This window comes from Pyxicephalus adspersus, chromosome 7 (assembly GCF_032062135.1).
Source record: "Pyxicephalus adspersus chromosome 7, UCB_Pads_2.0, whole genome shotgun sequence".
In the NCBI taxonomy this organism is placed as follows: domain Eukaryota; kingdom Metazoa; phylum Chordata; class Amphibia; order Anura; family Pyxicephalidae; genus Pyxicephalus; species Pyxicephalus adspersus.
In genome coordinates, this window is record NC_092864.1 from 75,054,046 (window position 1) to 75,068,526 (window position 14,481).

General features: G+C 35.9%; 1 protein-coding gene across 1 annotated transcript in view; it reads left to right on the forward strand.

Annotated features, from left to right (window-relative positions):
* Positions 1–723: 723 nt before the first annotated feature.
* The window catches only part of MYH11 (myosin heavy chain 11), a gene marked incomplete in the record, with an annotated part of 63,312 nt that continues 49,554 nt past the window's right edge, over positions 724–14,481 (forward strand). Inside the window, 2 exon segments of the mRNA XM_072418981.1 lie at positions 724–836; positions 5,486–5,844. Coding sequence (XP_072275082.1) covers positions 5,503–5,844 — 342 coding nt within the window.

The window sequence follows — 14,481 nt, forward strand, 5'->3', positions numbered from 1 at the left end:
TGACTGGGAATCATCTGCTGCCCACAGGGGACTTCTATCTCAACATCATTTCAGATGAAGGGGTTAGATAAAAAGTCATTTTCCTAGAAATAATAGATCACAGCAGTGGTAAGCAAACTCCTTAGATCTATAAATCCCAAAAAAGTCTATACACATAGCAGCTGGATGGTAATAAACGCTCACTGTATTGTTTTCCTTAAAAACATAAAAAAGCACAATGTACAATAATAATGTTCTGTATGTCCGGTTACCATTTCACTGTTAAGGGCATGTAGTTTGCTTTGGAAAGCAAATGACTATTTGTCATATAAAAGGCTGAAAATGAAAAAGAATAAAGATTACACAATGTTAGTGTCAGTTTAATGCTCATGCCACATTGCTTTATATCTAAACATATCCGTGTGTATATACCGGCAGTTCACTCTTACTAAATAAGTAATTAAACGTGGAACTTACACATAAGAATTAGATAAAGTCCTACAAGTTTGTTAGTTTTCATAAACTATTTTTTATATAATATATATATATATATTATATATATAATATATATATATATTATATATATATAATATATATATACAATATATAATATATTATGCACAAAGTATTTTACTAATAGCTAAGGGGTTACAGCAAATTCTTGCACTAGGTGCTTTGGTCAGCCTGTACCTACATTATATGAGTTCTCATCCCTCCCTCCAGCTGTTCCCCATCCCTCCCACTGTCTATATAGAGGGACTGGAAACTGGAGGGGAATTTGGACTGTCCCAGCTGTGAGCTGTACAGGTTCCAGTCTCTGCCTTCAATTCAATCTCTGCTCAAGTAATTGGATATCTGTAAGTAGTCAGAAGAAATATTTTATTGGCTGTCAATTAGAAAGAAAGAGAGGGTATGATTCTGTATGGCAGGTATAGTCAGTATAGCTAAAGAACAGAATAGATAAATATGTTATATACCAATGGGTTAAATTTACCACATTTCCTGTAAACCTAAAATTTGTATTTGTAGAATCATTTTTATATGGTTGTTCAAGTGTACTGCATTTATTATGTCAGATAGTTGTGTGTGTGTTACCTGGCAAAAGAAAATTGTAAAATAGGTATGCTACTTTATTATATAAATGTTTAATTGTTTTATTTAAAACTATTTTTAAACACAAAGCAAACTAAATGTCACATTTTGCTTTCTGTTAACCTTTTCAGAGCCAGAAGCTTTGTATTACTTGTTGCTCTGTGAATATCCGTTCACCTGGTTTGAAATCGGGCCAGGGGGTTGTATATGTCTGTAAAGATTATTTAAATCTTATTGAAAGTCTTGATTGTTTACCGCATGTTCTGCAAGTTTCCCTAAAAGGTATTTGTTTTGGATTAGTTTTAGTGTCTTAGGGGTAACAGAACCTTATATGGTGCCCTGCGCCAATACCAGCAGGCGACCACACTAGGCATCTTGGCTCCATTTCTACATTTCTCTGAAATATTTATAGACCTCTTTAACATTTTAATTCAAGATTGATTAAAAAAAAAAATGCATTCACATGCAATGGATATAGTCTGACAATAAAATCAGAATTAGTTTTCTGACTACCTGTTTTAATCAATAAGTGTCACCATTGACCAATTTTAGCTTTTTTCAATGTAAGGACCCCCTACCGCAGAAATGTTGCCTTTATGGCTCAATGAACTGTAAAAGCAGCTGATGGGAAGCCTGACCAATTATTTCAAATAACAGAATGTAACTAATAAAATATGGATATATGGTGCACTGTGCTAAAATGTAATGCCCTAAGAATGAAGCAGTTTAAAATGACACTAATAAAATGACATTTCTGGTACAAAGTATAATCATGGAAATAACTTCAGGGGTTAAAAGCATTTATGATGACCCTCTGCAAGGGTTAACTTCCCATTTTGCCTAAATAAATTGCTATACTCACCTTGCTGACTGATCCCCTAATCCCCCCTATAATCTTGTCCTGCATTATAAAGAAGGATGCTGAGGGCCCTCCTAGTTTTTGGACTGTCCAAAATGCAGAGCTGGCTGCCAGGGGGATAGTAATACCTGATATCACTTTGATTATTATCCTGTATGCAAAGCAGTAAACCCTTGCAATAAAGTATAGAAGGACAGATTGTATGGTTATAATAATCACTGGAGTTTAGCTTTATAAAGTAAAAAAAGGAGTAATTTTTTAAAGCTATACTGAATAGACACAATATAAAAATAATGAAAACAATAGTAAACAAAATATAAACTAGTAAATAAGAAAGAAAAAGAAAGCTGCAGAAAGAAGGGCAGAGATTAATCAAAACTAACTTGGGGCTTAAATATTTATTTAAGAAAAAAGCAGCATGCATAATTCTTCACAGTTTAGACACTTTGCTGTTTCTGTAAATCTAGAAGCTCTCCTAAAGAAAATCCAACAGGTCTTTCATGGATATCCTAAATGGCACATATATAAAAGTTTAATTTCTTCTTGTACACAGGCCATTGTTATAGTGTAACTCTTCACACATTGTTGAGTTGCCTTGTAACTGATAAAAATATATTCTTTGGGTTGGGTTAGGAGTTTGATATAGTTTACATTCCTGTTTTACAGCTGATAGATCTCCTCTAGACTAAACCTTTATTCCCACGTCACTTTCAGATGAGTGTTTAATGTGCTTTAGGGGTTTTTCAGTGGGAACTTAGATTAAAAGGGTGGTTTCCAGGCATAACATCCTTTCTCTAATGAAGGTAATTAGTGGAAAATTCAGCAGCGGAAATGGTAATATTGGTGTAGAAATCTTGAAAGTAAAGTGTTGACTTTGATAATTAGCACTGGGTACTTTGTTGTTGCCCTTTTGTGCTTTTGGTTGTACTGCTTAACAATTAATCCAAGGTTAAAGATGATCCAGTGATACACACACACGTATATATATATATATGTGTGTGTATATATATATGTCACTGGATCACCAATATTCTTGGGTTATTTGCATTATATAATTGTATTATCTAAGGATGGAATTGCCTGGCTCAGTACCATAGTTAGTAGCTAGTAATAGTTCATATTCTTGTTCTTGTAATGTTGATGTGTTTGTCCAAGCCACTCTTAGCACTATGCACTATGGTAGGTGTAACAATACTAGTTTTTTGGCTGCACATTTTTATTTTTAAAGTACATTTGTAGTGAGAAGCACATGTAAACCTCTATCCTAAAAAGTTGTCTTTGAACTTGGTCCGAATTACTAGCACAGAATAAACATAGACAATAGAGTGAGGTCCAAACTCCTGAAACTGATATATTTTCCAGGTCAATGGTTCAGCTTAAACCTTAGGAAGATAGTTTAAAATAAGAAGTCATTAATAGTAGCCTATACGGTCCTTTATTACAATATTTGTTTATTCGTTGGTTTTGTTACCAAGAATTTGCCATATAAGCATAGATCAAGCTGCCTTCTATACTTAATCTGTGGATTTGGTAAATAAATACAAAATATATATTTATTAAATGTTTAAGACACATCTGCCATTGTGTGCCATGACAATATCCTGAACAGGCCATTTTCATTTGGGTCTGCTCACAATTTAAACCTGAATCCTCTAGTAGTGCTGTACAAAAGAAAAAACTGATCTCAGTACTTAAGGTAGCAAATAGTTTAAAAAAATACATTTTGGACCATTTTTGGAAAATAATTTGCCACATTTATCAAAGAATGATCATTTTTCTTTTGTGGTCATCAGTGGCTGATCACTATACTGAAATGACCTTAAATTGGCAATCAGAAGATTCATTTACCTAAATTGTGGCTTAAATTGCAGTTGCCACATTTACAACAAATCTCTGGTCTCCATTGCACCTATGGCTTACTCAACCATAAATTAAACTACTTGTCTGGCTTACAGGCCATTCTTACATTGACAAATGAGCAGTGTTCCCTAAATTCTATAATCTGTTTAAACTCTCTATACCCTTTACTCTTTTGTCAGGGATGGTGTGGGTTGTTTATGTATTTTTGTGTAAAACATGCAATGTCCAGTGCACATGTTGGGAAAATACAGACACTATGTGATCAGTGCTGATGAAGTGTACCAAAATGATGTTTTAGCTAATTTAAAATGTTTAACTTCTGTATCCCACACATAAATTATTTTATTTACATTTTTCCCCATCTCTTCAGCACCGTCTGTGTCTTTTATATTTTTTTTCTATGGGTTATTTTTTTTTTAATTTCTCATTACAACCCCCCTTACTTTTATCTTAAGTATTCATTTTTCCTCCGCTGACTTCCTTCCTAAACACCCACCAGTCTCCCAGGCTATTACCGTCCATCTGTTAGCAGGGAATAGACTCAGAATAGAAGCTAACTGATTAACAGAGGTTCCTGCCACCATTGCTTGAATCTCCAAGGTCTGTTCCGCGGTGGAACTAGCATTGCTTCTGTGAATTCGGCAGAAGCAGCCCTCAGTGGAGCCTTGGATAAAAAAATATATCATAAATTTTACAGGTCGAAGATAGGAACTAATTTATACTTATGTAGGTAAACAAAGATAATTATAAAATGGGTAGTTTGTAGTAAAGGATTTAGAGTTTAGTATTTTTTTTATAATTAAAACAATACATTTGTAAAAAGTAGGAATCAAATATTTAAAAATAAGATGGAAAAGTTCATTAACATGCATTGGGACAATTTAAAATTATTCAAATGCGCTTTTTTTTTACCACTGAGGAACCCTTAAAATTACGTACAGGTCTTGGGGAACTGCTGCTAAAACAATTTTTTTGGTGGGGTCAATGAAGAAAAAGCCTCTTACATTAAGGGACAGTAGGAAAATGCCTTCTTTACAGCTGTGGAGCGAATACCACCTTTATAAAAATAAATATAGGATTATTAGTGCCATGTTTCTAGAACTTTCGCTTGGCTTTGACCCCAGGACTATGCGGGCATCATGAAATATGGGGTCCATAAGCTACAGTTCAAGGAACCCAAAGCAACCTCCAGAGGAACGCTGAGGTTCCACAGAATTCTGGTTGAAAATAGCTGAGTTACACTTCAGAGTTGCTTTTCTCCTCGTACAAGTCTATGGGAAAGAAAAAGCAGCTTAAACATGTCAAATAAAGATCGATTGTACATGGAGTGATTCCTTAATGATCTTAGAAGTATCGTAAAACAAAGTCATTAAATTTGCCCATAAAGCCAGTCAAGGCTTCTAATCTTACACAGCTGAACACTAAAATCACTAGTTTGGTCAATGTTTGGTCAAGTTCTATATCTAGCTGTATGGCGTAAATAGTTCACATCTGTGTCTGCAGAAATTGGGGCACAGAAGCTCTCATAAAGTAGAATTGAAGGCTTTCTGCCAGTTTAAAATGGTTGGTAATATGATTGCATCTGAAAAGGAACATTTTTAATATCCAAACTTATGGAGAAAATATTATATACATAATTATAGTTTAGATGTTATGAACTTTGTCATTAATCGTTTTTTCCTGTTTGTCTACTAGGTGACCTTTCAGTCAAAATGTCACAAAAAACACAAATGTCCGAGGATGAAAAATTCCTTTTTCTGGACAAAGACTACATCAACAGCCCTGCTGCCCAGGCAGATTGGACAGCCAAAAAACAGGTTTGGGTGCCATCCGAGAAACATGGATTTGAAGCTGCAAGTATCAAGGAAGAGAAAGGTGATGAGGTCCTGGTGGAATTGGAAAATGGAAAGAAACTCACATTAAACAAGGATGATATCCAGAAAATGAACCCCCCCAAATTCTCCAAAGTGGAGGACATGGCGGAGCTGACTTGCCTTAATGAAGCATCTGTTCTTCATAACCTACGAGAAAGATACTTCTCTGGCCTCATCTATGTAAGTCACATATATAGTATAACCTATGATCACATATTTGTGCTTTATTTTGGTTCAATAAAAGAATGTTTGCTTGCTGAACCTTTTGCAGTGGTATTCAGCAAAGCACATCAATGAATGGAAACACAACAACACTACATATAAAATGCAAAACCGCTAATGTAGTGAGTCCAACAAGAGCTCAATAAGTATGCACATTAGTGCAATAAGTCTGCAAGTAGTTATCGAATAACCATTTTTATGGGGAATATACAAGGCTGACATTATTTGGCTTCTTTCTGCGATTGCTAGTTGACTGGATTTTGCAGGAGACGTCAGTAATGGCTGCTTTAATATATTTCTCATTGAAAAAATTTATTGTAAACAAGCTGAAATCCAATTACAATGTACTACAGATCACCAATTTTGGTGGTCCGCCGAAAAATTACCTGGCCGGTGCGCCCCCCAGTGGGGAACTTCTCCTGACCCCACAGATCACAGCCCTGCGCTATTGTCCCCCCAGGATGTTCAGCAAGCAAGTCTGAGCCTGCGATGGGAGAGTGGACCGGTTCCGGCATCTTGACGTCACTTCGGGGGGAAGTTTTTTCCCCTTTGAGTGACACACGGCTCCCTATGCATGTGCAGGAATTTATAGATCAATGAAGTCCGAAAAGTTGGCGACCACTTTTTTAGATAATGGTCACTAGACAGTAATTACATAACAAAGCACAATGTACTATTCTTGCGTTGACAAAGCAAAGTATCAGGTGAATGGCATGCAGGCTTTTCCTAGAAAAAAAAAAGAATTAAAAATTTGTAAAAAATGCTTATCAGTTTTTAGAAAAATGTGAAAATGATCAACTTTTTCTAATTTGATAAATGATTTGTTTGTCCAATGATGAGGAATTGACATTTAAATGGATAGATACATACAAACAGCAAGATTTGTTTCCAATAAAAGGAATACATGACATGTTGCTGACAATAATTTTTAGTTATGTGATTCCTTTTTACAAAGTTTCTTAGGTAACTGTTAAATGCTGTATCTATGCTAAAAAGTCATTTGCCTATCCAAAGGATAGTTGTACTTTAAAAAAAACCTAGTGAGCCTTCACACCCTGTATGAAATTAGTAAATCCTAATATTACTAATTCATAAATGGGGGAGAGTCAGACCCATTGGGCCTGATTGGGATATTTTGAGAAGATAGGAGATCTTCTATCTTGAGAAGATAGGAGATCTGGAGAAGATAGACTAACATGGGAGAACCTGGGTGATACAGGAAACCTAGTAGGGATCTGGATCACCTAGGTTCTCTCTTGATAGTCTATCTACTTTAGTTTGGAGACTTTTTAAATCACACCCATTGGGCCTGATTATTAAAGCTCCCCAAGGCTGGAGAGGATACACTTTTCAGTAAAGCTGGGTGATCCAGCAAGCCTGGAATGGAATTGGTCCAGGATACAAACATACATTTGATAGGAAATGACTTTGAAGAAATCCATTCCAGGTTTTCTGAATCACCGAGCTTCACTGACAAAGGTGTATCCTCTCCAGCCTGGGGGAGCTTTAATAAATCAGACCGATTGCATCATGTTTCACCTAAACTGAGAAATGTTTTCTCTTTATTTGATTGTCATAAGCAGAGAGTACCACCACAGGAGAATATTTATTCTTGAATCTTTTAGTCATCGGTGATAATTGTAATAAATTGAGTTTAAAACTGAGGAAGTAGCTTCAATTTCATGTACCATCTCTCATTAGTGATCATAGATTACTAAATAACATAAAATACATACTAATTTGGGTAGGCAACATAGAATATTCTACCAGGAAAATTATTTTACCAGGCAAAATATCTACTTGATTGTCTCTGATTGTGTACAATGGAGTTGTTGTGTTGTAGATTCAGGCCTCATGTTACAGTAATATCCCCTGGAACAATACAATTAACAGCAGAATTTTTTCATTTAATCATTTAGAATCAGACATTGTGACCTCAGAGACTCATCTTATAGTAAGGAATAGAATAGAATTAAATATTTTTCAAATAGAATTCAGGTAGAATCTTTCCTAGTAGAATATTTTGTGCTCATCCCTAGATTTGGGCCCTTTTTTTATTAGAAATCTGGTAAAAGTTTTCTACTTGGTTTTGCTCAGAATAAATTTCTACAAAATGTCACTGTTGGAAATTGAAATCGCACAAATGAAAAAAACAAAGTGGTTACTTTTACATTTTTCTTGCAAAACCTTCATGCAACCCCTTGCAACAAGTGTGGTTAGACATATGCAAACAGCACCAATTGAAGTCTATGGAAACCATAGGATGTGCGTTTTAAATACTAAGAATAAACATATATACGGTTTATAGTGAGTGGAATTAGTTACACCCAAATCTACTTTTTGTTTCCTTGTGAGGATATTCTAATAAATATCTATTAAATATTAATTATAAATATTATTCTATTAAATATTATATATCAAATATAAATCATAAAACAATAAAAATGACAGCAAATACATAACATGTTAAAAACTAAAGGATGGTTCCATAAATAGTGACAGAAAGTGTAATAAAATATACTGCGAGGACAGACTTTGCCTAAAGATGGCCTGGGAATAACGTACATGTAAAATCCACATACCAAGGCGAATGTTTGGCACGAAACGATTAGCTTTATGACTTTCTGCCAAAGGAGCAGAACTACGATGTCATTTACATCGTAACACATGTGTGTTAGGTCTAATATGTAACTGTATTTTCAGTAAATAAATACATTATCATGGGAATATGCTGCTAAGACCAATGTAAAGTCTTATTTTGGTCTTTTTTATATGGTGTAAATTATTCGGTGATGTGGCTAGTATATTGACATTTTCCTACAAAAATTGGGAAAACATAACTGACTGAAATCTGTGGTGGACATAGAAATTAGACTTTCTCCATTTATTACTCCTCAGAATAGTTCACAATGTCCAACGATGAAAGCATTCAGTGTCTGGTATGCTTTTCACAGGGCTCAATTAAAATTACAGAAATTTAACATTTAACATGCTCAGATTGCATACAGGTAAGGATATTGTTTAGAGAATTTGCTAGTAGGCATAACATATAAATGAGATGTTGTATCACATACTAGCTTTTGTTAAGCATAGCCTCAGGTCCTCTGGTATATCTTCCCATATTATACTACATTACACTAGCCAAGGGGATGTTGCTGTTGGTGAATCTTGTTGCATTGAGCAATGCCTACAAACAATTATACCCTCAGATGTGTTGATGAATAAAGGTCCAGTCTGGGTTATTTAATTAATAATTAATAACAAAGTGCAAAATCCCATGACAATAGAGTAAAGCTGCATACACACGTGCAATTCTTGTACTGAGCTTGTTCATGCATCGTGCAGTCCTTTGTCGTCCGAAAGAATCGTGAAAGATCCTTTCCAACAACTAGCACTGCACGATGCATGAACAAGCTCTGTATGGAGGGGGCGGGGGAATGACGGAGTGGCACCCCGCTGTGCGCTCTCCCCATCCTTTGCATTACGATCGTCCGTGGATTCGCCAGGATGGTCATTCAGACGATGGACAACGGGCGCTGTACACACGCCAGGTTCTCGTCCGATATCGGCCCTGAGCCGATTATCGGGCGAGAACCATTGGACCTGTGTACATAGCTTAAGTAACAGATAGTAGTTAATCAGCACAAAATAAGTCATATAACTAATAAAAAAACTACATAAACATTATAGTAATTAAAAAAACATTGTAGAAATAAAAATTTTAAACAACACCCCACTTTTGATTACAAACAACTCCTTATTTCAGTATTTCTCTACAATTTCCTGAGTTTAAATCCTTGTGCAATGACAGTTGTAGCAGTTATTAAAAAAGCAAATCCCTGAACGGAGTACATGAGACCCACATTTTTATAAACATTTTTACTAAGCACACAAATATTTGCTCTATCAACACACAAAGTAAGAACGAGTTAAGGACCGATGACATCTACACTTACAGAATTGTTTATACAAATGGCTTTCATGTTGGTGGTCTGCTTTATTTCTTGACAGTAAATAATTTATTTAAAACCCTTAGAAGTTATGCTATTATATGATAATGAATAAATCCTTAAAGAACTTTTACAATTAAGTAATAACAAACATAGGGCTAACTACCAGAATGCTGGAGTACACATTTTGGAGCACACAGTTAAGCTAGACATAGTTCCCTATTTAATGTATAGCTCTGCAAAATATATTGGTGCTAAATAAAACCTGTTATAAAATAATAATAAATATATTAAATATTATTATTATTATTAATAATAATAATAATAATAATAACAATAATAGTTACACTGTTCTCTTTTATAACATTAGTATACGAAAATCAACCAAGACTTCTTGCAGGGGTTCTAAAAAAATGTAATCAAAAGTCCAGTGCTCGAACCTAAGAAGTCAAATTTTACTAACCCACACAAAGAGAAGTAAACAGTAATGTGTTCCCATTAAAACATTGTGGTCTTTTTTATCTAATTGACAAAGCTGTAACCAAACATAATTGTACTGACATTCAGGAATCATTCAGGTGTATATTCAAGTTTGTTTAAAATATATTGGCCAACTGGGGTGCTTCTTGTGAATTACCTTAACAGTGACTGACCAGCAGAGTCCATTGTATGGTTTGCCCTTAAGTTATAAGGTTAAGTTTAAAAAAGTTTATTGAAGCCATGGTAAAAGCAATCTGGGCACATTGGTCCATCCATAATAATAGTCAGCCAATGGACAGTGTATACTAGTAATTGGCCAGGAGCCAGTGCCTGTATCATTGCTTTTGGCCGGTGATTGGCACAGAGGCTTCACCCCTGATAAATACAAGAAGATAGTTTGCAATATAGACTTTATATATTTTGAAAGAAGAGGAGAGCACTGCTGTTCCTCAGTGTTTATTTTAGTAGTACAATGCTTTCCACTACTTTTAAAGACTAAAGTGTTGTACAAAGGAAAGATTTTTGTCAGTTGTTATAATTATTGTGATCCTTTTAGGTGATAATCCATTCTTTAAACCAATTTTGTGTACTATTGTGGAGAGCTCATCAGGGTTCCTCCTGCTTACACCCCACAGCCATTCCTTCTGCTGCTGTTAGTAATAATTAGGGATGAGCGAGTGAGAATATTAAGTTCGATCTTCCAGCTAATCGGGGCTTTCTCGCTTACCGAAGATGTAAGGGAGAACAGTCTTTTGATTCGCCGAGAGGTCGAGCTCTCGCCGAACAGGAGGATTTCCAGTGCTGTATCATGCAGCCCTGGAAATCCTCTTCAATCAGCTGGCACTAGAGGTTAAATAACCTCGAGTGCCCCGGGGATCGCAAAATGGGAGGATTCACAGGGCTGAATGCAGCTCTGGGAGTCCTCCTGTTTTATTTCCTCTTCTGATGGTTTCGCAAAATTGGTTCGCCAAATTTTGCGGAACCATTGGAAGTTCGGGGAAATTTTCGTGAGAATGCTCATCCCTAGTAATCACTAGTGATCACTAACAATCATTTCCAATGACTATATTCGAGCAGGTGTACAACTTTTGTTAAATGGTACGGGTGTTTGAAGGATGAACAAACGCTCCTTTGCCAGATCATCCTCAACACATCCTCCTTAACTAATAATGGTATTTTTTGAAGAAGCAGCAGTCTTTTTTTGCCATTTTTTTTGTTGGAACATTTTCAAGAATTTACTATGAGCATAATAGTTTTACCAATCTGCAAGTGCTCTGGATAATTTCTAGCACTGATTGAAAAATTGTAGGCTATTTCTTTCATCACAAAACCCATATCATATGAACTTAATCTACTTCCCTGTCTGAAAACATTTTACTTTGATCTGAGAATAAAACTAATCAAGGTATTCTAGTAAATATAATTTAGTTCTATTCTCTGTATGATGTGGCTTTATCGAATGAAAGCTCATTTTAAATTAATAATGAGTTAATAGATCAATCAGCATTCACCTTTTCTTGCTGCTCTTGCTGTTACAATGGTTTTTTACAGAATTTTCTTGGCTAATCTACCATTGGTGGAGTATTTACTGAGACCAAAACAAGAAAAACCTATGAGAAATTAGAAATCTTCACATTTTAAAGTTGACATACATGCTATCACCTCATCTTCACCTGCTATCTCCCTTCCTTGAAAATAAGGTTAGCAGTTAAAGAGGAACTAAACTAAAAAGTGCGTAAAAAAAAAAAAAAAAAGACTCACCTTCAATCCCGCAGGGCAGTCCAATCCATCCAGAGGTGTCTTCCATCAGGTCCCACGTGTTCTTGGCATCCGTCCCTGAGCCGAAACTCTGGCCGACGCCATCCTCTCCTCTTCTTTCGGGTCCTTCTTCCATTGTCACCTGACCCAAGCGCAAGATAGGGTGAAGTAGGTTGTAAAAAAAACTTGCCGATCTCATTGCGGTTGTGTGAGATCGGCAAATTTTTCTTTTTGCACGAGAAGGCTCCTTCTGCGCATGCTTGAAATGCTCGAGTATGCGCAGAAGGAGCACCCAAGAGCCTCCCAGGATGCGTGACATACCGTAGGTATCCCGGGAAGCTTTACGCTCCAATTCAATTGAGAATTAGGGGGCGGTGCTGCACCCTTTTTTTTTTTAAAAAAAGGGTGTTGCACTTAAAAGAAAAAAACAAACAACACAATTTTTACCTTACATAAAAGGGTTGTCTATTCTTTTATGTAAAGTAAAATTTCTGAGTTTAGGTACGCTTTAAAGGTGGTGGTAATCTTCAATTCCATCTAAGAGTTTGTATGGTCTGATTGTAACATGTATTATGGCGAGCCCAAGCGACTCACATTGGACTGTGTTCAGTAGCCAGAGGTGCCCCTATCTCACTCTTGTAGGGTAATAATAATAATAATAATAATAATAACACACTGCAGTGCACAGCAATCATCTCAGTATGACTACCTCACTGAAAACCTTGGCGCTGCTCACACCAAAATTCAACACCACCAGATTCATACATGACTCATATAATCTCTTCAAGTACAACTCCAGTCAAAACTTTTGTCAGTGTTTATTGAGAAGAGAGTTGGAATGTGTACTGGGTTTTGCACATTGTGTGTTCTTTTGACAGAATTTTTCTGTTTAACGCAGTAAATATTAAAAAATGCAACTAGGTGGATCCTTTATTGCAGATGAGACTGGTAATGTTGTGTAAAATAAACTTTCTTGCCTAAGTGCATTTTAAAAAAATAAACTCCTCTCTGCTCACTCCATCGTCCTATCCTGGGGTCCCCATCCTGACTGTCCAGGCCAAAATGATGTACCTCCTGTGCATGAGCGTGGGAGTTCATTGATTCCCGGTAGCATGCACAACTCTGTTTGCTTCATGAAGAAGTGACAGGCTGGTCGATATGTTTGCAGAAGGTACACCACATGGCCCCATAACAGAAAATTTCAAAGCAGCAAAAAAACTTCTTTTATCCAACCTGGCTAGAAATGTAATTTTTTGTCTAGGTGTTACACTACATGATGGGGCCTGTAGTTCAGCATCATCTGGAATTTCAGCTTGTCACGCTTGATACAATATTGGGATTAAAACAAGTACCTGTGTTATATGTTAAAGTGTCTAGTCAGTAATAAACATATTCTCATTTATGTTCTGTTTCTAAATACCAAGCAGACCATACATACCAGCTCTTTAAACATGCCGGTCTTTGTTTTCCTTATAAGGCCAAGCAAATAGAGATCCTGCTACTCGTATGTGAAATTCTCTTCCAGGTGCCAAAAATGGCAATTATAACCACATAGAAAACTAAAATAAAACTAAGTAAATATCTTAGTATAAATATATATATATACTTTGTTCTTGCGTATACACATGCAGCTAAAACACTGGAGCATGGCCCCACTGCAAAGTAACCCAAAGTCTTCAGAACCCAAACAGCTCTTCAAATATTTATTGTTAAAACAGAAAAACTGTAATGCAAATTTTAGTTTTAGAGGTAACTTCAACTTGGTATTATGTGAATAGGACACGTTTATTGTAACTGACATTCAAAAGACAGGGAGCATCTGCTAAGAGGTTTCCATAAGCAGCATCAAAGGGAGTTAGGAATTTTCAAACTTTTAGCAAGATCTGATTTAAAATAAGTCTAGCAATGTTATCTGACAATATCCCTCTATTACATACAATAAATATACAACACTGTAAACTGCACAAAGAACTCAAACTGTTTTATAGTGCACTATTTAGATATAGGCCAGATGAATGCAAATACATGCTGTGTGATTTTTTGGTAGTGGACCCACCTGGGATGAACCTTATTTTTGAGATATAGTTGGCTGTTTAACTAACAACTTCCAGAATAATAGGTAGAAAAAAGCTTAGTCTGCTAAAAGTGTAAATGCTCTGCAAATGTTCTGATTGCCATCATATCCTCTTACAATTACCTGTATAATTGGATTGTAACTCTGTTTGACAGGGTCCTCTCCCCCTCTTTTGTCTGGAAAAACCTGCATATTAGATCAGTACAAACAATAGGCCTGATTTATTAAAGCTTTCCTAGGCTGGAGAGAATACACATTCATCAGTAAAGCTGGGTGATCCAGCAAACCTGGAATGGATCTGGTCCAGGATTGAAAACATTTGCTGGCAAATAG